General features: G+C 31.3%; 1 protein-coding gene across 19 annotated transcripts in view; it reads right to left on the reverse strand.

The window, feature by feature from the left end:
- Window positions 1-23,972, reverse strand: part of LOC133330033 (multidrug resistance-associated protein 1) — a 45,005-nt gene that overhangs the window by 4,299 nt on the left and 16,734 nt on the right. For 3 of the 19 annotated variants that reach the window (XM_061538496.1, XM_061538504.1, XM_061538507.1), the window contains exon 10: window positions 7,701-7,921. The exons of 5 other annotated variants lie outside the window; for them this stretch is intronic. In XM_061538496.1, the coding sequence (XP_061394480.1) occupies window positions 7,701-7,921 (221 nt within the window). Of the gene's footprint in view, window positions 1-2,409; window positions 2,631-3,427; window positions 3,649-7,700; window positions 7,922-12,196; window positions 12,415-18,372; window positions 18,594-18,899; window positions 19,124-21,807; window positions 22,029-23,972 lie in introns of all 19 variants that reach the window. 11 more of the 19 variants (XM_061538493.1, XM_061538502.1, XM_061538506.1 and 8 more) reach the window with 6 other exon arrangements.

The raw sequence follows: 23,972 nt of genomic DNA on the forward strand, positions 1-23,972 counted from the left end.
TAGCTCCCCTATATATTCTCGTCGGATTTTATGTAAATAGTGCACAAAGGCTACAATGTTTGTTCGATTCTGATGAAATTTTGTACAGCTTACCGAATTGGGCCTAAAATGGCATGTGTGAAGTTTAATTAAAATCGAAACACCCAAAGTTTGTCCGATTCAAATGAAATTTTGGACAGTTTTGTGGAAATCGGTTCAGTTTTAGATATAGTTCCCATATATATTTTCGACCGATTTCAAATGTTGCACCATACAGTCAAAATGTGTCCGAATCAGACGAAATTTTGCACAGCATACTGAATTGGGTCTAGTGTGATGTGTGTAAAGTTTTATTATACATAATTGGTGCAGATTTAGAAATAGCTAAATATCAGTCCAGCAAATTTGTTATAATTTACTGTTCGTTATATCCACCACATTCAGGAATTTAAAATATATATTTTTTAATATTTGTATATTCAACCAATAAAATACCGTTTGAAAATACAATACTATTGATTTTTATCATGATACGATGTTTAGATGCTAATGACTTATTTTTATAATTAATATTGAATAAATGCTAAATATGATTATAAATAAAAATAATTATCATTACTTGATTTTTCTCGGTGAAGTTTTCAAAAGAGTTTGAGAGTGTGTGTGTGTGGTATTCGAGTGAAATGTTATGAGAGTGAGAAGTGTAAATCTTTTTTTGGTGTTCAACAATGGCAAGAGAAAGTGTTTTAATTACTAAATATTTGGTATTGTTTTGAAAACTATTTCGAAAATGAAATAATATTTTTGGTATAAAGTTAGGTAATGTATATATCAGATACAAAATTTTAATATTTTGATTGTTTATTTAGAGACAACTGATATTTAATATTGAAATTAGTTTTAGTGCGTATATTTTCCTTTGGAAAATATTTCAGTTAGGCATAATATCTAAATTACTAAATATTTGAATTACTTTTATTTATGTAGTATTAATGTGTACGTGTTTTTTTCTTTTAAAGTTCTTTTCTGTGTTATTATATGAAATGAGAAATAGAGAGGTAGTAATTTGGCATATAAAATCGAAATCAGGATGGATAACCATACGTATTTTTTTATTTAAAAATTATCCAAGATAAACATACATACATATATGTATGTGGTATTTTCCAGAACCGCAAGAATATAAAATTTTTTACTACTATAGCAATTTTTCCATTCTAATATCGAAAAGTAAAAATTAGTAAATTGTTGCAGTTCGGGAAAAGGCCCTGTGTTCAACTAAATCTTAAACTAATTCAAATTCTTTTCGATTTTACCACTAGGAAAGGTGTTAAATACATTTTGAGTACGGGAACAGAGCGATTTTGAAGGCGGATTTTTTTAAAGAATATTTTTTTAAGAGTGAGAGTTTTTTAAATAATTTTTAAGTGACGTAAATTAAAACAACGTGGATTGTTTAAAGAATATTTTTTCAAGGCCATTTTGAGGCATGGATTTTGTAAAGAATATTTTTCCAAGGTCTATATGCGGCGTGAATTTTGTAAAGAATATTTTTTCAAGGCAACAAGGCGTGGATTTTGTAAATAATATTTTTCAAGGCTTATGTGAATAAAGAGTATTTCTCAAGGCCTATATGAGGCGTAGATTTTTAAAGATATTTTATAAGGCCTATATGGGCGTGGATTTTGTAAATAATATTTTTCAAGGCCTATATGAGTAAAGATTATTTCTCAAGGCCTATATGAAGCGTAGATTTTTAAAGATATTTTATAAGGCCTATATGGGCGTGGATTTTGTAAAGAATATTTTTTCAAGACCCAACAAAGGCGTGGATTTTGTAAAGAATATTTTTCAAGACCCAACAAAGGCGTGGATTTTGTAAAGAATATTTTTTTCAAGACCCAACAAAGGCTTGGATTTCTTAAAGAATATTTTTTTCAAGACCCAACAAAGGCGTGGATTTCTTAAAAAATATTTTTTCAAGACCCAACAAAGGCGTGGATTTCTTAAAGAATATTTTTTTCAAGACCCAACAAAGGCATGGATTTCTTAAGGAATATTTTTTCAAGACCCAACAAAGGCGTGGATTTCTTAAGGAATATTTTTTCAAGGCCCAAAAAAAGGCGTGGATTTCTAAATGAATGTTTTTTCAAGACCCAACAAAGGCGTGGATTTCTTAAAGATTTTTTTTCTTTAAGAAATCCCCAAAACAAAGGCGTGGATTTCTTAAAGATTTTTTTTCTTTAAGAAATCCCCAAAACAAAGGCGTGGATTTCTTAAAGATTTTTTTTCTTTAAGAAATCCCCAAAACAAAGTCGTGGATTTCTTAAAGAATATTTTTCCACGACCTATACAAAGTTCGGCCAGGTAAAACTTAACAACAGGTACAACTTAACACTAAAATTACTAGAGAAAATGAAGAAACATTACCACAAATCCACACCACAGACCATCATCGAATAGTCTGGGCAGTACCGTATCTAGAGCCTCGACATCCTTTGAGAATCTTGATAAGATACGACCGGATGGTGTGGTATCAAAAAATCGCATTGGTACCCGAAAGACATTCCACAATAGCGAACGATGTAGAATGGCAGCAGCCCGTAAAGCACCAAGCCAAGGCGTTACAGCAACACCATAAGAAAATATAACTGTTGGGGGGAGGAAAATAAAAAAATGAGGATTGAAAGCATGTTCAGGGAGAGAATTGGAGTAAAGTATTTTTTATTTTCATTATTTGGAAATTTAAGGGCTTCATATGCTACAGGTACACACTAAAACGATTTTTCCAAGCGATTATTTTTTTTCTTCTGTAGCATGCAACATCACCCAACATACCAAACACAAATCTTTACGGCTGGCTTTGAAAACAGAAACAAAATTTTCAAGGTTAATGTAAATTGTTGGTTAGTAGTCGTATGGAAGAAGCAGCACAATGGAATATATATCAAATTGTACCCATAACCTTAAGAATCGAAAGGAGTCAAAATTATGTTCCGGTACTACTACTCAAATGACGAACAAGCCGTCAGCCAACGCTATTTGTTTCAAAAGTTTTCAAACTGAGGGCACTTGATTTAAATTTTCAAATTGTATTTAAGAGAAAAAAGTGTAACAGAAAGAGAGACCAATGGGTAGGGTACTTATAAAGAGAAAGCTACACAAAATATCTAAAATTTGTACTTCGAAATAAAATAGTTCTGTGTGTAAGTCTAAATAAAATGCAATACTACGTATAGAGCCCCTTACAGCTGGACTTTATAAATGTCTAATTTTACGACATACATATTTACTCTCTAGATCATTAGATCATGCACACAAAATTGTAATTACAGTGACTTCCCTTCGGCCATTTTATAAAAGTTTGGTGGCACCCATTTCAAATTCCTTCTAAATTGTGGGCTCCCCTTCAATTTTTTTTACCAATTATTTTCCAATATTTATTTACCTCAAACATACACCAAATATATGCATCGAATAGTTCGGGCAAAGTGGTATCTAATGATTCAATATCTTTTGAAAAACGTGACATTATACGACCGATCGGTGTGGTATCGAAAAATTTCAATGGTAAACGCATAATGCTGATTAAGAATTCTTTGTGAATAATACGACCAGCTCGTAGGGTACCAAGCCATGGTGCTAAGGTTAGACCATACGATAAGATGCCTACAAAACAACAAAATATATAGATTATGGAAAATCAAAATCAATAAAAATATAATAGGAAATACAGGATGATATCTCAAAGCATGGGGGATGGATGAGGGATCCTTTTAAACTCAATTTGGGCGCCAAAGAAAAATTTGTAAATTTTTTAAATCCAAATTAATATATTTTTATGGGATTTTTTTAAATTGAGGGAGGTTTTATTGGTTAAGGGTTTGGCGGATTAGAAGGGGTGGATATTGCTTGCAGTAAAAATAAATAACAATTTATCATTGGTGTATCATTTGCGTTCAATATTAGTAAAATATATATTTTTTGGGGATATATTAAAAGTTAGTGACATTTTGAGAAACTACGGATGCAGAATACGACCCACGACACATTCTAGCTACTGAAAACCCAGAATGCCCAAACTACAACCATTTTCCATAAAAAGGTTCAACAAAACCTAAAATTTGTAAAGAAGTATTTTATAAATAATATTTTTAAGGATGTGTGTTTCAAGGTCCCACAATAAGGGGGAATTAAAAAACATTTTCAAGTCGCAGGAAAAGATCAGAATTTTTGAAAATAATTTTTCAAGGCCCAAAAAAGGCTTGGATTTTTAAAAGAAAAGTTTGTCAAGGCCTAAACAAGGCGTAGAATGTTTAAAGAATATTTTTTCAAGTCGCAACAAAAGATTCGAATTTTTTAAAATTATTTTTCCAGGGCCAAACAAGGCATGGATTTTTTAAAGAAAAGTTTTTCAAGGCCTAAACAAGGCGTAGAATGTTTAAAGAATATTTTTTCAAGACCTAAACAAGACGTGGATTTTTTAAAGAATATTTTTTCAATGCCTATATGAAGCTTATATATTATCCACTACAAACATATTTCAGCGTAAATACAATCTCAAATTCCGAACATTTATTTTTTATTTGATTTACCTCAAATATGCACCAAACAAATGAATCAATTATTTCGGGTAATTCAATATCTAATGATTCAAAATCGTTCGAAAAACGTGACAATGTACGACCCACAGGTGTTGTATCGAAAAATTTCAATGGAAAATGGATAACATTATTTAATAATTCGTTATGTAGATTACGACCAGCCCGTAGGGCTCCTAGCATTGGTGCCAGGGTAACACTATAATCAAGAATGGCTATAAATAAAAAAGGAGAGATTTTTTTTAAAAGGGGAAATAAGAAATATATAGGAGGGAAGAGAGAAGGTTCAAATATTATATTTACACATTATTTGTGACAACACATAACATCTTGAGTAGCATTTATTTTATTTATTTTTTTTACTTAATTTTGATGCCGATTTGGTGAAATTTTATTTTTAAATTGTATCTCTTTTTTGTGTAGCCAATTTTTTCTTGATATGGTTGGGAGGGAAATTGGGTTTCATTTTTCAAGACCATTAGGCTTTAGATTTAGGAAATAGTTCTTATTAAAAAAACACATTTACTAGTTTTTAATGCAGGTCTCCAGTGTATATAAAGGGTAAATTTGGAACTTATTCCTTAAATTCAGGAATAAATTTCTTACGTTAATTCAGAATTAAAATTTAGTTACTTTACTACAAAACAAGGTTTTTTTGGTAGAAAAACTTAGTAGAAGTTGATCTTTTGAATACTTTAAAAGAACATAAGAAACTCTGTTCACTAAACCAATGATAATTGGCGAAACCGTTACCTAAAATAATAGCTTAAAAATTCATGTCTCATATAATCTCTTTTGCTTTATTGCCTTTCATTTCGCTATATGGGTTTTAATGGAGATTTTGTCTATATTAGAAAAACTTAGAAGAAGTTGATATTTTGGATGCTTTAAAAGGAAATAAGGAACTCTGTTCATTAAATCTATGAACATTCGGTAAATCGTTACCTATAATAATAGCTTTACAATTCATGTCTCATATACTCTTTTGTTTTATTTCCTTTCATTCTACTATATGGGTTTTGGTGAAGATTTTGTCCGTATTACAAAGTAGGAACATCTTCCTTAAATTCAGAAACAATTTCATATTTTCACAAAAATCCGGAATCAAAATTAAATTAAAAAATTGAGTTACTTTACGATACTTTGAGTTTTTATGTTGAAAAAAAACTGAATGGAAATTCATATATTTCACATAATTTGAGTGAAAACAGAAACGCTGTACATAGAATATATGAACTTTGATTATGAAACGAATTCCAATAGTTATCTACAATGAAGCCTTGCAATTTAAATCTGATTTATAATAATTTATTTTATTTGTTATTAGTTACTTGTTTTTTGGGGGAGATTTTATCGGTATTACACCGAGATAAAGTGAAAAGTAGGAAAATGTTTCTTAAATCCAGGAACAATTCCTATTTTCAGAAATCCTGAATATTAAATGAGTAAAATTGGGTTATTTTTTTGAGAAGAACGTTGTTATAAAAAATTTAGAAATTTGAGATCTTTAGCAAAATTTTTGCTGAAAATAAGAACGTGTTAATTTAATCTATGAACAATTTCATAAATAAAATTATTGAAATCATATGAAGTAATTGTTAAAATTTTAAATTAAAATGACAGCTTTCCAAGTCTTCTTACAACAATTAGGGTTTTCCATAAAGAAACATAGTAGTCAATGTGTAAAGTGAAAAAGGAACGTGAAAATAGGAACATGTTTCTTAAATCCAGGAAAATTTTCTTATAATCACAAAAATCCGAATCTATATTTATTTACATTTGGTTACTGTTACATTAACTTTGCTGATAGGTAGGAATAATCACAACCGCATAAAGTGAATAGTAGGAAAATGTTTTTTTTATATCCAGGAACAAATACCTATTTTCAGAAATCTTGAATATTACATGAATAAAATTGAGTTATTTTTCTGAAAAATTCGTTGTTATTTAAACATTTTTTTTTATAAATTTCGATCTTTAGCAAAAATGTTGGTGAAAATAAGAACGTATTCATTTTATCTATGAACAATTTCACAAATAAACTTATTGAAGTCATACGAAGTAATTGTTGATATTTTAAATTAATATGACAGCTTTCATAAATTCTAGTCATAACAGTGTAGAAACATAGTGGTCAATGCAGGCTTTCAGAATGTGTTAAGTGAAAAATAGGAAAATGTTTCTTAAATTTAGAAAAAAATCTTGTAATCACAAAAATCGGAATCTATAATTAATAAAATTGGCTTACAGTTCCATGAACTGCGATAAAAGCTAGAAAAAACTAAATAGATTTTGATCTATAGGCACTTTCAAAATATGTTACGTGAGAAAATAGGAACATGTTTCTTAAATCCAGGAAAAATTTCGTATAATCACAAAATATCCGAATCTATGTATTTAATAAAATTTGGTTTCTGTTCCACATGAACTTGAGCTGATAGGTTGAAAAAATAACTATAATTTTATCTATAGCATAATATGATTGAAACTATCAACTCTGTTCATTAAATCTATGAACATTCTAAGAAATAAATTCAATAAAGGCATATATATCAATACATGGAGAGTTGGGTAGGTCCAGAGCAAACTAGTTCAAAGCAACTATTCAGCAAACTGAACGATCAGTTCCAGTTTCGTTTCATTCGTTAATTTTATTTATTTTTTTTTTTTGATCCAGTCGTTCATGTTTTGCTCTCGTTCAACTAGTTCCTTTGGGCCCAAATCGTTAATTTAGATCTTCCAGTTCATTGACCCAAATCAACAAATGCTCATCAATGAATGATTGAATTAAATGGATGACCAATTTCTATTGCGGCTGAACCAAACAAAATTGAAAACCGCTTCAGGAGCGAAAAATGTGATTGCGAAGGTGTGTTTGAGAATTGGTAGGAATTGAACCAGTTCAATTTTCTATGATACGATATTATTAAAACTATACAATTAAAATATTTTGCCAATTATATAAACTTTTCTTATATCACAAATGCAAATAATAATTAATTAAAAAAAATAATTATCGATATATATTTGAAAATGCATCTATGACTGTTTTTTTCCCAAAATTATGATTTAAATTATGGGAAATATTACAACAAAAATGATTTTGAAAAACAAAATTACCTCAAATACACACCAAACATAACCATCAACTAGATCTGGCAGTGTGGTATCTAACGATTCAATATCTTTCGAAAAACGTGACATGATACGGCCTGTTGGCGTTGTATCGAAAAATTTCATTGGTAAACGCATAATATTTTTAAATAATTCCATGTATAGAACACGGGCAGCTTGTAATGTACCAAGCCAGGGGGCTAATGTTAGGGCGTAGGAGAATATGGCTAAAAACAAAAGAATTCAGGTTAAAGGAATTACCGAAAAAGAAATATATATTTATATAAATATGGGGAGACGTCACATGAAAATCATATATAAAACATGGTTTTCGATATATAAAAAAATTGTGTGTTATCGCATGTATCAAATTGATACATAATAATGTTAGGTTAGTCTGAAGAAAAAAACACAAACCGTGGGTGGGCGTTGTGGGGAAAAGGGTTCTAATGGCAATCAAAAAAAAAAAAAAAAATAAATAAAAAAAGAAGCGCAACCTTTGACATTTCATTAGCATTCCTTTGAATTGTGCAATATGAATAAATATCTATTTCCAAAACAATTCTATACAAACAAAAAGAAGACTTCTAGGCCAACATATGAGCTAAAAATCGATTAATTTAATTTTTTATCCGATCTAAGCTACTTTTTTGGAAAAAAAAACGTTATGAATATTTCCAAATTGAAATGTTTAACCCATATCTTTAGAAAAGCATGTCTTAGAAAAGTCATAAGCCTGAAAGCTATGAAAAAATAAATCTACGTTTTCAAAATCAGCATCAAAAGTTCCTGCAACAAAATGAATACTCAATTTATTAAAAAATATGATGCAATGGAATTAAAAAATTTTCACGAAATTGTATCATTTGTTCTTTTTCTTTTGAAGGAATATTGGCGAAATACAAAAATGTGTTATTTAACAATTAAATCTGCCGTATGTTTTCAATTTACTTATAAATAGGAACATTTCATTAGATCTAGGAACAATTTCCTAAAATTAAAAATGTCATATTTTGTGTACAGTATATTGTAATTTTAATAAGTATATGAAATCAGCAGTTATGTTTCAATTTAATGACAAATAGGAACAATTCCATAAACTTAGGAATAATTTCCTAAATTTAAAATGCTATTTTGTTTAGCGAATGTCAGCATTTTATAAGAACCTAGTTGTTGCAGCTATAAAATCGATTAAGGGTGAAGGTATGAAAAATAGTTCCTTAAATCTAGGAAACATTTCTTAATATCGAAAATATATTTTGTTTGCTTCACATGAACTACTGTGGATGAAGTTATACAGGGTGAGATGATAAAACTGCAACCAACTTCAGACTGTTGTCATTTTTAAGTCACTTGTCCGACAGCTGTTAAAATTATTCCAGTGACAGATCATTATATTGTTTACAAGCGTACAAAAGCAATTTGGTAGGAACTTTCCAGAAAAAAGTTATTCGTGATGGAATTCAAGCGTCATAGTCAAGGAAGTGGGCGTAAGAAAACAACAACATCAGCAGAAATGGTTCGAAAAATATAGAAGCGAATTGATCGCCAAAAATGGCTTGTGAGCTGAGCCTATCGGAATATTCCATTTGGCAAATATTGAAAAATGAACTTGAGGTAAAACCATTGAAATTTCAAAAAGTGCAAGAAAGAAAATAGGCATGAAAGAGCTAAAGACTTGCTTCGCTTTGCCGAAAGTGGTGAACTGCCGAATTTAGTTTTATCAGCTCCATCGTACTCAGCACGCGCCACCCAAGAATGGTTTCCAAATGAGATTCCTCGCTTTATTTCCAGCGCACAATGGATTACTTAACTCTGAGAACAAATTCTTATCTTGAATAATTGCTTTGTGTTCTGAGATAAATTGCTTTGTGTTCTGAGATAATTAATGAAAAACTGACCTATGAACAAGCAAAAATATATTTTACAAGTTTAAGATTGAATTGAATTTCTAATTTATGATGAAATGTATGAACAAATTCTTGAAATCCATGAACCACTTCTTGAAATCTATGAACAAATTCTTGAAACCTATGAACAAATTCTTATTTTGCAAAAAATGTTTGGTGTTTAAAATGAAAGCTATCTAAATGTATACTTCAATTATAGAATTTCGATTTGATTAGGGAATTGTGGAACAAATTCATAGAATTTCTAATGAAACTGTGTAATGTTAGTGGTGCTTTAACAACTACAATATTAGTTATAAAGAAAAAAGCAGACATATTTTATGAAATTGATTTTAATGTAGAAAATATAAATTTTGAATTATACCCTCACCCATATAAAAAATTATATAAGCCAATATGAATTTATACATTATTTTTTTTAACTTGTTGTTCAATTGATAAATAATGTGCCAATTTACGAAATAAACCTAAAGTCGGCATGCATTTTTAATTAATAACACTTTTTTAAATAGAAAAATATATCCCAGCTCTTCTATAAGAAGACCTCCAGCTCGTCTATAAGAAGACCACCAGATCTTCTATAGAAGAAATTCAGCTATTCTATATGAAGAATGTCTAAAGTATACTCTGTTTAAATGTCATGATTTTCGGTCTGTGAGAAGCATGAGGAAAAAATTAGCAGACTTTATTGTAAAACATTTTTGCTTCAGAACTACATAAACTAATCTTACTTAGCCTAATCTTAAACACACTATATTTTTATCATGGAAGTCTTTTAGAAAAAATGGTGACCATAAAGATCATTAAAAAAACTCTTGGTCTCAAATACCTAGGAAAGACAATATTTTTGTTTAGAAGATATTCCCTGAATACCAAATGGAGATATCGAAAATATTTAGATATCGACCAGCATTAGGGATAAATAAATCGATATGCGACTATTCGACTTTTTGTATTAAAAAGTCGAAGTCGACTTTTGATCTTCGAGGAATTTCCAAAGACGAATTTTCAAGGTCGACTTTCGATTATCTTCATAAATACTTTATTATCTCAAAGGACAAAATTGCCAGAAAATTACACATTCCAGATATTTTCTCTTTATTCTCTCTCCATGGTATGAAGAAGGATGGGAAAAAACAACAAATTTTATTCAAAATATGTTTCCTTAAGAACTACATAAACTAATCTTACTTAGCCTAATCTTAAACACACAGTATTTTTTTTTTTCATGGAAGACTTCTAGAAAAAATTGTGCCCATAAGGGTTATTAAAAAAACTCTTGGTCTCAAATACCTAGGAAAGGCTACATTTTTATTTAGCAAATATTCCATGAATACCTGCATTAGGGATAAGTAAATCGATTTTTGCATTTAAAAGTCAAAAGGTCGAAGTCGACTTTAGATCTTTAAGGAAATTGCAAAAAACAATTCCGATTCTCTTCATAAATACTTGATTTATATCTCAAAGACCAAATTGCCAGAAAATTACACATTCCAAAACTTTATTTTACCTCTTGACAACAATTCACATAAAACATTAAATATTTAAACGATTTTGCATTAGTCGGTAAAAGTCGAAAATCGAAAGTCGACTTAAAAGCGAATATCGAAAAGTCTTAAAATCGACATTTTGGTCAGAGACAATAATGGAAAAGTCTAATAGTCGACTTTTGCACTCGACTACGTATTCCTAACTGCATGCAGTGTGAACCAATGGTTTGTGGCATTATTGAACCGTACCGATGTGTTTAAACCTCGAAAATCCACCATTAACCAGATATTCACAGTGTGCCAATTCCTGGAAATGCATAGCGTCATATTCGACAATCCTATCCGTTCAAAGGTATTTAAAGCGATATCAATTCACGATACGACATTCTCTCAATATTGATACGGCTATTCAAGACATATTTAGCTGGTCAAAAATTTTGGCATTTTCGGCTATCATGTGAGGAAAATTCAAAATTTTGGTATCAAATCCAGCAGAGGATTTGGGCAATTTCGTTCGCTTCGCAAAAGGAACCAGATCATTCATTCAGTTCAATAATTCATTGTCACACGTTTGGTAATTTAGTCAATGATCACGAGAATATCTGGATAAGCAATTGGATGAAAAGAAACTATGTGAACGAAAGAAAAAATAAATGACTGAAAGCGAAGGAACTAGTTGAAAGAAAAACCGCACCTAGTAGCAATTGTTCCTTTTGCTGAATAGTTCCGTTGAACTAGTTCGTTCCGGAACGTTGCTACATATTAGAAACAAATTTTGCTCTACAATCCCATTATCTTTTAATTTGGTCAATGAACGGTCCAAGGTCCAGATGAACGATTAGAAAAAAGGAACTAGTTGAACGAGAGCAAGAAAAAAATGAATGGAGCCAAAAGGAACTAGATGAACGAAAACACCAGACCTAGTACCGATAGTTCCGTTGAACTAGTTAGTTTCGGAATGATCTAATGCTACACACCGTTACTTTATTGGAATTAACCTGAACTATTACTGATATAGGGTGAGGGTACACAGATTTTTGTAATTTAATAGCAATTTCTTTCTTAATGTTAAAAAATTTGATTATAAAAATTATAATTTTACCTCATATGCACACCAGATACCACCCAATAGACGTGGTATAACCACATCCAACGCATCAATATCTTTGGAAAATCTCGACATGACACGACCCGTCGGTGTGGTATCAAAAAATTCCATTGGTAATTTGAAAACATTTTTCAATAATATGAGATGTAAGATTTTGGCAGCACGTAGTGCTCCCAAATGTGGTACCAACGAGGTACCGTATGATAGTATAGCTGCAAATATTTATAAGAAAGAAAAACCAAAAATTGGGAATTGAGGCAGGGGGAAAATGTGATAAACAAAGGACAGATAGTTGAACTAAAGGTAAAAATTTTGAAAATAATGTTTGAAAAAAAAAATAATAATAATAAAAATATATACTAATGTACCACAAGACATTAAAAGCCTATATTTCTGTATTATAGTTGTGGGGTTAGATTAACACAGCAAAGATTGAGACGCGAGTATTCGGTATTAACATGCATGAGGGGTTTAATTTTTGAGGGGTTAGAATAGAATTTATTTACAAAAGTGTTTAGAGGTGCTATTTTCATCAGGTGTCATTCAATTTTTTTATTTTTTATACTCAACAAGTTTAAAAAAAACTATGAATCTAATATTTTGTTTTGAGATTAGAGGAACTCATTCATGGTCACTTTTGAAACTTTAAATTCCAATGGCTAAAGAAAATATAAATCAAAGATTGAGATAATGGTATTTAGTTTCAAGAATTTCAATCCGTAAGTCCATATTTGCCAATTAGAAATTCAGCTGGGAGAAGATACATCAGAACCAACAAGGCATATACCACATAGCCAAGATGAGGTCAGAATATTAGTCAATCAATCGGCTAAAAAAAAGTAGCAGTTGCAAATGGGTTTACCAGCCGAACTATTCAAGACCGGTGTTCAAATGCTTTGTACAGTTTCGGGAACTGTTCGGAAAGGTTTATATTTGGAATCAGATAGTTTCTATGAAAATATTTGCTTTCTAAAGATTCCTATTTTAATGTAGATCATAAAATATGTTATTTATAACGCAACAAGGTTTTTGGTGCGGGCACATATTCCAGTAGAGATGGTGGCGGCGTAGTAGAAGATACCCTAACCAAGATGAGGCCATAATAACAATAGATCGTCCGAAAAAAAGTGAAAGCAGCAAGTGCCAACGAATTTACCAGTCGAACTATTCAAGACTCCAATACATTCTAATGACTAGCTAAGGCACTGTGTGCAGAATTAAAAAAATAAAATATTTTCAAGGATCATTCATGTAAATGTTTTTATAAATTTCTCTTTCGAGATGAGCTACATGATTGAAGTTTCAATGAAAAGGAAATCCAGAGAGATACTACATTCCGACTATTATGCGACGCGTTTCGACGTTGGTTATGCGGCTTATCAGCCATATTGGGCAATGTGGTTTACTAATGTCGTTACTTGATATATTTTGTATTTATGTTGAATATTGTTGCGAAATTGCATCTAAGAATTAAATTCAACCGTGTCAAGGTTCGGACATTTGGTATCACACCAAAACATTCCTTTTCAGAGCAGATTTTTCTTGTAGTGACAGACTTTTTTTTCCATACCGACTACAATTTTTTTCTTCAAATGTATACAACTACATATTTTGCAACCTTAGGAAGATATGTTCTCATTCATGGAACATATCCTATATATACATCAGGAAATATTGACTTCTTCTGTAAGATAATTACATTTTGAAATCCGGACTTCAATCCCTTCAAATTGATACTTGATATTGCCTGAAGGATACATTTTATTCAACAAAGATTACCCATATCTTCGAATATGTATAAAACTTCGTGATAGAACACGAAAGATGTTCAAACTTTTTTCTTACAAACAATTTAAATAGTTTAGTGGGGTTAGTTTTGGGTGAAATATTTGGGTGCATATTTAGTTAGTGTGCAATATTAGTCATCATTAGTTTTCTAATATTTCATCAGATTTTATATTTCAAACCTACCGCAAATACTTGTTTACAACAAATTCGAATATTCGTTGGCATTACTAGATCCAATATATAAATATCATTAGCCAATCGATCTATGATGCGACCCTTTGGGATAATATCGAAAAATTTTTGGGGGGCACGCATAATTTGACCAAAAGCTAATGTAAATAATTTATACGAGGCCAATAGGGTACCCAATTCACTGCTCAAAGTGCCACCAATAAATGCTAAGACTAAGAAGATTGAAATTAATATATAAAAAAGGAAACAATTTTGGGAAACAAAACAAGAATAAAATAAAACGTGACATAGTTCCCAATTTGGGATTTTTTTTTAAATATTGGAAAAAGGACAAAAAACTGGTGAAAGGGTTAAGTAAGAACTCAAATGGGCCAAGTGCGGTTTAGTCAAGCTGTAACTGTCTCGGAATTTAGATATTGCATTAAAATTTTGGACATATATTGGTTGGGGTGTTTTGATTGATTTTCGAAAAGTGGTGACATAAAGAACAACAATTCGAGGTAACATTCAAATTGAACACAAAAAAGAAAGGATAGAATAAAATTTTTATAGAAGTTGAATTCTGGACAATTGACGTGAGGAAGGTAGAAGAAAAAAAGGAACACAAAACAGGAAAGAAATGCTTAAAAATTAAAAAATAAGTAAATAATAAATAAATCGGTAGCTTAAAGTATCTTACATCTAGTTGAAAATATATAGAAAATTTTGCCTGGTAATAAGTTAGAGGTATTAAGGAAATTGGAGACAAAACAGAAGCCATTATGATAAAGCCACAGAAGTACAACGAGCAAAGGTCCAAGGAAAAGGATTTTAAGGTCAGGTCATTCAAAGTTGGAGACTTCGTAGTAATAAGGAATGTAGGCACAACAATAGTAGAGTTAACAAAAAGCAATTGTCAGAATGTAAGGGTCCTTATGCGGATTTATGGCTAATAGGAGGATAAAAGACCTCGTCTCCAGATTCACTTCAGTAGATGAGCGAATCGCTATAATCCATTTAAAAACGAAGTTCTTCTAGAAGAAACAGCACCAGATTCATGCACATCGGTATACACAAGGCCACCTGAATTTCTCCTGATCAAGCAACGAGAAATCAACTTGGCCATGTTGTGACAGACGGAAGACATTCGTCCAGTGTTTTTAACGTTCGATCGATACGAGGAACGAATATTCGGACCATTTCCTTGTGGCAGCCAATATTCGCACCCGTCTGAATGTAGCAACAAAGGTGCGATATAATGTAACACGGAAATTCGACGTCGAAAAGCTGCAAACACTACAGATAGCAGAAACATACTCCGCTCAACTTACCCAACTGCTAGATGGAAGCACTCCTTGTCCCGATAGTAGTTTAGAAACACAATGACAAAGAATTGCCCACTCCATACTAACTGCAGCAAAAGCATCACTTGGGTACCAAAAACCACCATAAAGAAACCCGTGGTACGATCAGGAGTGTCGTAATGCTACTGAGCCGAAAACCGCAGAATAAAGGGCAACCCTGCGGACAGTAGCAATACGTAATGCGATGGATAATTATCGGGCGAAAAGGAGAGTGGAGAAACATATTTTCAGAAAAAAAAAGAAAGAACGTGAGCGTGAGCAAATCGAGAGGTACAGGCGTCAGAATGAAGTTCGGAAATTTTTCCGACGAATAAAACACCAAACCGAAGGCTTTGCCGCAGGCACACTATTCAACTATTCAAGAGCAGGAGCATGCACCAGCTCATTTGAACAATTTTGTTAGACGAATGCATGTCCAATGATTAGAACCTCAGCATCCTGTGTCCCGTGCACAAAAATGGAGACAAGACGATATGTGGAAACTATAGAGGAATAAGTCTTCTTCCCATCGCATACAAAGTGATATACAGCGTGATGTGTTAACGACTGAAGCCCATGGTCAATGACACTATAGGGACATACCAATGCGGCTCCAGTGGGTCGATTCACTATCAAATTTAAACAGTTCTCAAATCTATAAAATATTATAACGACAAAATAAACCATATTTCAATTCTATAACAGTTTTTAACAACAATTGTTAAAAATGTTGTTAACAAACAGCACCAAAATATTCGAAGTTAACTTGTCGACAAATATTTTTCAATATTGAACATGCCTTGTTTTGTTCTGAATTTGTATGTATTTTGTTTTCAAAATGTTCAAAATTAAAAGCTTTTTGAAAGTTTATCGGCAATTTGTCTACATTTTTACAGAATAACATTTTCGTTACTGCAAACGATTGTATGTGTAGACAAAATTGTCGATTGTCGGATCGTTATAAGTTACTGAATCGACCCACAGGCCTGGCAAATCAACCATTGACCACATGTTCAGAGGTGTATAAAGCCATGTCTGCGTTTGGCACTCCTGCAAAATTAATTCGGCTATGCTGGATTACTGTAACTGGCACAAGACCAGCAGTTAAAGTCGGAAAAGACCTCTCGGAGCCCTTCAATACCGAACGAGGATTCAGACAAGGTGACAGTTTGTCGTGTGATCTTTTTAACATGCTGCTGAAAAAGGTCATACGAGACGGAAAAGTGAATAGAAATGGCACTCTGTACACCAAACAACGCATGTTACTCGCCTCGAACATTGAGAGCGGTAACAGCCACCTTTGAACAAATTGAGAATGAGTCTGCCAAAGTGGGACTGTCAATAAATGGAGAGAAGCCATACCAAGCTGATGGTATCAACGCTCAAGACGTCTTGTAGACTCGGGTCAACTGTGGAACTTGAAAACTACAGCTTCGAGGTAGTCAAAGATTTTATATACCTTGGTACCGCCATAAATAAAACTAATGACATCAGTTTTGAAATTCGGAGAAGGACAGTGTTGGCCAAAAGATTATACTATGGTCTGAGTAAGCAACTCAAAAGCAAGGCCACCTCTCGCCGGACCCACTCCACCCACTGCCACTCTACAAGACGCTGATACTACCCATGCTGTTATATCATCTGAAGCATGGGTACTTACGCAAGCAGATGAGGCCGCTCTTGGAGTGTTTGAGAGAAAAATTCGCCGAAAGATCTGTGGACCGATCTGCATTGACGGTGAATATCACCGTCGAATAAACCATGAGTTGTACCAGCTATTCTCGGATATCGGCATTGTTAGACGTATTGAGCTGCAGCGATTACGTTGGCTAGGTCATCTTGTGAGAATGGATGAAGATGCCCCAGCTCAAAACACATATAAAAGCGGGCCAAGTGATGGTTCTCGCAGAAGGGGAAGGCCACGAATCCTATGGAAAGATCAAGTAGAAGACAACATCTCGGAAAATAATTTTTCAAATTGGATGAGATGCGCACAAGACCGACGCGCCTGGAAATCTTTTTTAAGCTCGGCTTATTGAACGAAAGTTCTGTCATAAGACAGCTCAGTAAGTAATATGCCAGTCCTCTAGAAGTGTAAATTTTGATATTACATTGAAAATTGTGTTGCAGCAACAAAAATGTTGAACCAATTGTTATTTGAACATATTAGAAAATGTTATTGCCTAAACCTTCGTAATGTTTATTTCATATTTAAAATAGTTTTAAACATTGAAAATGTTGTTTTGAACATGGAAAAATTTTGTTGATGCAACATTCAATAATGTTGCATCAACATATCAAAATACAAATGTATTTTCAATATTAAATAATGTTGAATCAAATAAAAAATGTTATTTCAACATTAAAAATCGTTATTCCACATTGAAAATACTGTTTCAACATTAAAAAAAAGGTTATTTCGAACATAAAAGATATAAAATAACGTGTTAAAATATTGGGAATGTCCTTTCAATATATATAATGTTATTTCAACATTACAAAATGTTGCTTCAACATTAAACTTTTTTCTCAACATTCAAAGTGATGTGTAAACATTAAATAATGTCAACATTTAAAATTTTATTTCAGTATTAAATAATGTCATTTCAACATTAAAAATGTTGTTTCAACATTCAAAATGTTATTTCAACATTAAAAATGTTGTTTCAACATTAAAAATGTTTTTTTAACATTAAACATTTGTTTTTATTATTAAATAATGTTGCTTCAACATTTGAAATGTTGTTTCAACATTAAAAATGTTATTTCAACATTAAATAATGTTGTTTAAACACTAAAATGTATTATTTCGACATTAAATATTTAATTCTTATTATTAATTTTTCAATTCTTAAATTATTTCTTTACCTGTGATGATGTCGATATAAACATACGAATATTCATTGGTATTATCATATCGAGGGTATTAATGTCATTCGAACATCTATCTAGGATGCGACCCTTTGGTGTGATATCATAAAATTCCGATGAACAATGCATTAAATGTGTATAGAGATTATGGAAAATTCTATAGGAAGCACGAAGGGTGGCTATCCACAGGGTTAGGGAGGCAAAAAAATTGCAAAATCCTTCATTTTTATAAAAAGGCAAAAATAAGAAAATGGAAATATAGGGGGTGGAGAGCGAATATAAATAGAAAGAAGAAAAGGGGAAAACAAATTTTAGAAGAAGAAAAATTTAAGAGAAAAAATGGGAAAGAGATATAGAAGAAGAAAATGTTAAAGATAATAAAGTTAACTTGCAGGATTTTAATGCATATCTATTGGTATTTTTGTGAAATCTCATATAAATAATGTTTAGGTTTTGAAAACTCAAAAAAATTGAAATGCAAACTTAAAATTATAAAATTTAAGAAAATAAAAAGGTTTAAATACCGAAAACAAAAATGTCAATAAAGTATCCACGGTGCCTGGTAATTCTCCATCGATGACTTCCATATCACCGCTAAAGTGATTCAGCAAACGTCCAATTGGTATTATATCAAAAAATCGACTCACCGAATTGCGCATAATAATTTTCAAGAGATCATTATGCAAGGTCTTGGCAGCCTCAAATGTACCATAATAAACGGCTACTACGGCAAAATAAGAGCATACACCTGGAGTAGATTTTTGCCAAGGAAGGAAGGAAATAAAAAATGGTAACAAAAAATAAATGGAAGGGATTAATAAAAAAAGGATATGGGGAATAATAATGTTTATATAAATAGGATTTAGGGAAATTTATGGGGAGGGAGGATGAGGATTATTTTTGTATTCGTTTTATTTTTTTTACCAAACCAGTATGGGAAATTAAAATTTGAAAGGTATTGGGAATTAGAAATGATATTGGCAACAATGTTATCCTTGCCCATGTGGTAATGGGGTGTTGGATAGAATTGGTAGAGAGCACATGGGAGTTATAAATATAATGCCGATCGTACACCACTACAGTCGCTTCGGGGCCTAAACAAGGCGGGGATTTTTTAAAGAATATTTTTTCAAGACCTTTGGTTTTTTTAAACAATATTTTTTCAAGGCCTATAAAAGGCGTGGATTTTTTAAAGAATAGTTTTTCAAGGCCTATAAAAGGCGTGGATTTTATAAAGAATAGTTTTTCAAGGCCAATAAAAAGGTGTGTAATTTTTAAATAATGTTTTTCCAAGGCCTATAAAAAGGTTTGTAATTTTTAAAGAATACATTTTCAAGCCTAAACAATGCGTTGATTTTTTAAAGAATATTTTTTCCAGACCTATAAAAGGTGTGGATTTTTTAATAAATATTTTTTAAGCCTTATAAAAAGGTGTGTAATTTTTAAAGAATATTTTTTTCAAGGCCTATAAAAAGGTGTGAAGTTTTTAATAAATATTTTTCAAGACCCATAAAACGATGTGGTTTTTTATTTAAATAATACATTTTTAGAGCCTATAAAAGGTGCAGATTTTTCAAAGAATATTTTTTCAAGGCTTATACAAATGTGGGGATTTTTTAAAGAATATTTTTTGAATGCCTATAAAAATGTGGGGGTTTTTTAAAGAATATTTTTTTCAAAAGGTGTGAATTTTTTTAAAGAATATTTTCCAAGGCCTCTGTGGGTGTAGTAGCTTTGGGTGTAGTAGTGCATGATCTCTTATATTATTGTTTATGAACCTCAACGAAGTTTGTGCCGCGTTTTTTGAGGTTATATCTAATGGAAACTGGTAGGCAGTAATTAGTTGGGAATTAAATATAAAATGGTATAAAAGAAGGATTAGGTTGGGATGAGATATAAATATGGGATATGAGTGGTTGGTTATAGGATGGGTGGGTTTCGGTTACCTTATCCATGTATGCAAAATTATTTTTTTCGTAATAGAAAAAAATTGAGAGCGAATTTGCGAACTGATGAATTAACTTCAGCCGTTGATGATGAAGTTTTGGACGCTCGCTGTGGTAGTACCATACCGTGAATAAGTTACTGCGAGAAATTCTACTAAATAATGATGTCAAGAAGATTTTTTTTGAGTAGAGAGTGTGTCTTAATATATATATATTTAAAGATATTTTAATTAGACTCAAATGTAGTTTTTTGATTTCGATACCAAATTACCAAAAAAAAGCAATAATAAAAAAAGGAAAAAGAAGAAGAATAGTAAAGTAATGTTTCTTTTTGTGTTATAAGAAAAATCAAGTTATGATAAATATATGTATAACATAATAAATATACTAATAATACTTAAGTTTATAATAAAAATGATAATGAAATTTCGAAATAGAGATATGAATATGTTGGAGCAATTTTAATTTGCAACATGATTTTTTTTTAATTTCGAAACAGAAAAGGAATAGAGAAAAATCTATATAATTACACTATGCAACAACACAAAAATTTATTCGAAAAATAGTAATTTTTCAAGACCTATATGTGGTTTAGATTTTTTAACGAAAATTTTTTATAACGCCTTTATTTTTCAAGGCGTAAATTTTTAAAGAGTATTTTTTCAAGGCCTATAAAAGGCGCGGATTTTTAAAAAAAATATTTCTTCAAGGCCTACACAAGACGTGGATTTTTAAAGAATGTTTGTTCAAGGCCTAAACAAGGCGTGGGATTTTAAAGAATATTTTTTCAAGCCATAACCAAGGCGTGGATTTTTTAAAGAATACTTTTTTCAAGGTCGAAATCAGACATGGATTCTTAAAGAATATTTTTTCAAGGCCTAAACATGGCGTAGATTTTTTAAAGATAACCAAGACGTAGATTTTTAAAGAACATTTTTTCAAGGCCTTTATGAGGCGTGGATTTCTTAAAGAATATTTTTTCAACAACTAAACAAGGCGTGGATTTCTTTACAGAGTATTTTTTTCACACCTAAACAAGGCGTGGATTTCTTAAAGAATATTTTTCCAAGGCCTTTATGAGGCATGGATTTCTTAAAGAATATTTTTCCAAGGCCTGGATTTCTTAAAGAATATTTTTCCAAGGCCTTTATGAGGCATGGATTTCTTAAAGAATATTTTTCCAAGGCCTTTATGAGGCCTGGATTTCTTAAAGAATATTTTTCCAAGGCCTTTATGAGGCATGGATTTCTTAAAGAAGGGTCTATAAGAGGAGAATGTATTTCTGTTGCATAGCGATATTGAGATTGTTCGTATTACCTAGAAAAGAAAAAATATAAAAATTTTTGGGACCTGCTTGACAATCTCCATGGAATTTTCAGGCCCCAACTTGTTTCCCTCACAACTTATAAAAAAACTTAAGGGGAGATCCAAAAAATTAAATCTAATTAACCATAAAAGAACAAATTTTGAAATATCTTTTCATTACCGAAAAACACGTATTGAGGAATTGTTGAAAACTCAATGGCAATACGGTATCGCATGTATCAATATCTTTGGAAAAACGACTGATAATACGGCCCACCGGTGTTGTATCGAACAGTTCCATTGGCCATTTGAAAACTTTGAACAATAGAATATTAAAGACACTCATTGAGCTATGCAAACAGCCAATTGCCAATGTCAAGCCCGATATATAACGTGCAAGAACTGTGTGGTTAAGAAAAAAAGAAAAATTGATTTTTTTATGTAAAAATAAATTTTGAAAAATAGAACCAAAAAAATTAAGCAGGTGGGTATTTAAAATATGTTGCTATGGAGGGCATTAAATTGTCTCATCTGGTTGATATCCCATATTTTTAAAAACATTTTTTAATCAGCCAAAAAATTATACTAATTAAAAAAAATAACAAACGAAAAGTTAAAAAAAAAACATTTTCATGGCAAATTGATACATGCAATTTTTACCAAAAGAAAACAAAATGAATACTAATATTAATGTTAGAAGTAAAAAATAAAACAATTTACAAAAAAATAAATTTGAATCCAACATTACAGTAACTAAAATTAACTCCATGTTAGTATTTTCAAAAGAAAACGTAACGAATTTTAGAAAATAACGTAATTGATGAAACAAGAAAAATTTCCGGCTTACTAAACAACAAAACTAGCTTTAAAATAAAAACTTTTTTTAATATAATACATACAATAGCACAACATATTTACACGTAAGTAACACAAACTAGCCTAAGGTTGTGGGGTAAAGGGATTTTTTTCCGAGGGAGGGGACAGAATTTTGTACCATACGTTATGGTTGTGTGTATTCGAGTGTTGTGGTATTCGAAATTTTAAATTCTTTGAACTTTTTTTAAATCTGAAGTATCATTTAGGAACCATTAATGAGAATGTTTCCTAATATTACACGTGATACATAAAATGAACGTTCATAGTTCATAAATCATCTTTAAAAACAATTTCTTTTATAATAGGATCATTTAGGAACCGATGAAATGTTCCAATGAAAATAGTTCCTAAAATTACACAGTGACACATTTTTCAACTTTAAAATCTTGAACCAATCGAGACCCCCAAAATCTTGAAGCTTGTGATGGTGGAAGAAAATCCCTAGCTGGGTTTTGCATTATTAGCTAAGGTTTTATTTTAAATTAATTTTTAAAATATTCGACTGGAGGTGGATTTTAATACAATTTTCGAATAATACGTACTTATTATTGAGTCTATATCTCGTGAACTATTCGAAATATTGCTTTTCTCTCTTAAGCAATATTCTTCCTCTTAATTAGATCTAAAAATGTTTTCTTGAGATAAAATCAATAAAACATCACCATCATACTGAAAATAGCACAACTGCAAAAAAATTAAAATTTCGACATACTTTTTCCATGTTTTTTTCACACTTATTTCAGAAACTGCTACTGACTCGACCAAACAATATATGACAAGAAGATAGCCAATAGCAAATAAAACAACTCTTCTTAAAACCCCGATTTCATTGGTTGACTCCTTCACATAGTTATAGCCTCACAAATTCTTCAAAATGAACCAAAGAAATTCACTCCCAATTGTATGTTTATAGTAATAAAAATTGCTATGCTTTTTCAATAAATAGGAACAAAATTAAAGTGAAAATTAAAATGTTTGGGCCCTTTAGTTTTTTTCGAAGACATGTCGCAGCGATATATGCACAGGGTAAACGCAGGAACTGGAGGTGCGACCTTAAAGTTGTCAATATTTTGCAAGGCATAAAGGGTGGATGGCCAAAGTATTATTTATTTTCGTGCCGTTGGGACACACGAGCAAAAGTCGATCACTACTCGCACACTTGGGGAAAACGTATGTCAGGAGTAAAAGATGCCACATTATACATGACAGCAGAGCCACTAATAAAAACCAGTAAGGAAAGTAGTAAAGTCGGACGGGGCCGACTATATGATACCCTTCACCACTTTGGGTATATTCAACAGATGAACCCTAACAGACGTCGCATTTTTGAAGGACCAGTAAAATTAAATTGGATCCATAAACATGTCGTTCTGCAACCGATACTAAATTTTTCATTTGGTCGGATATAGAAGCTATATCTAAATCTGAACCGAATTCAGGAAAATTAACACACATCATTCTAGACCTAAT

This window comes from Musca vetustissima, unplaced genomic scaffold, assembly GCF_032173495.1.
Source record: "Musca vetustissima isolate MV318-11 ecotype Yass unplaced genomic scaffold, APGP_CSIRO_Mvet_v1 utg2798, whole genome shotgun sequence".
Classification (NCBI taxonomy): domain Eukaryota; kingdom Metazoa; phylum Arthropoda; class Insecta; order Diptera; family Muscidae; genus Musca; species Musca vetustissima.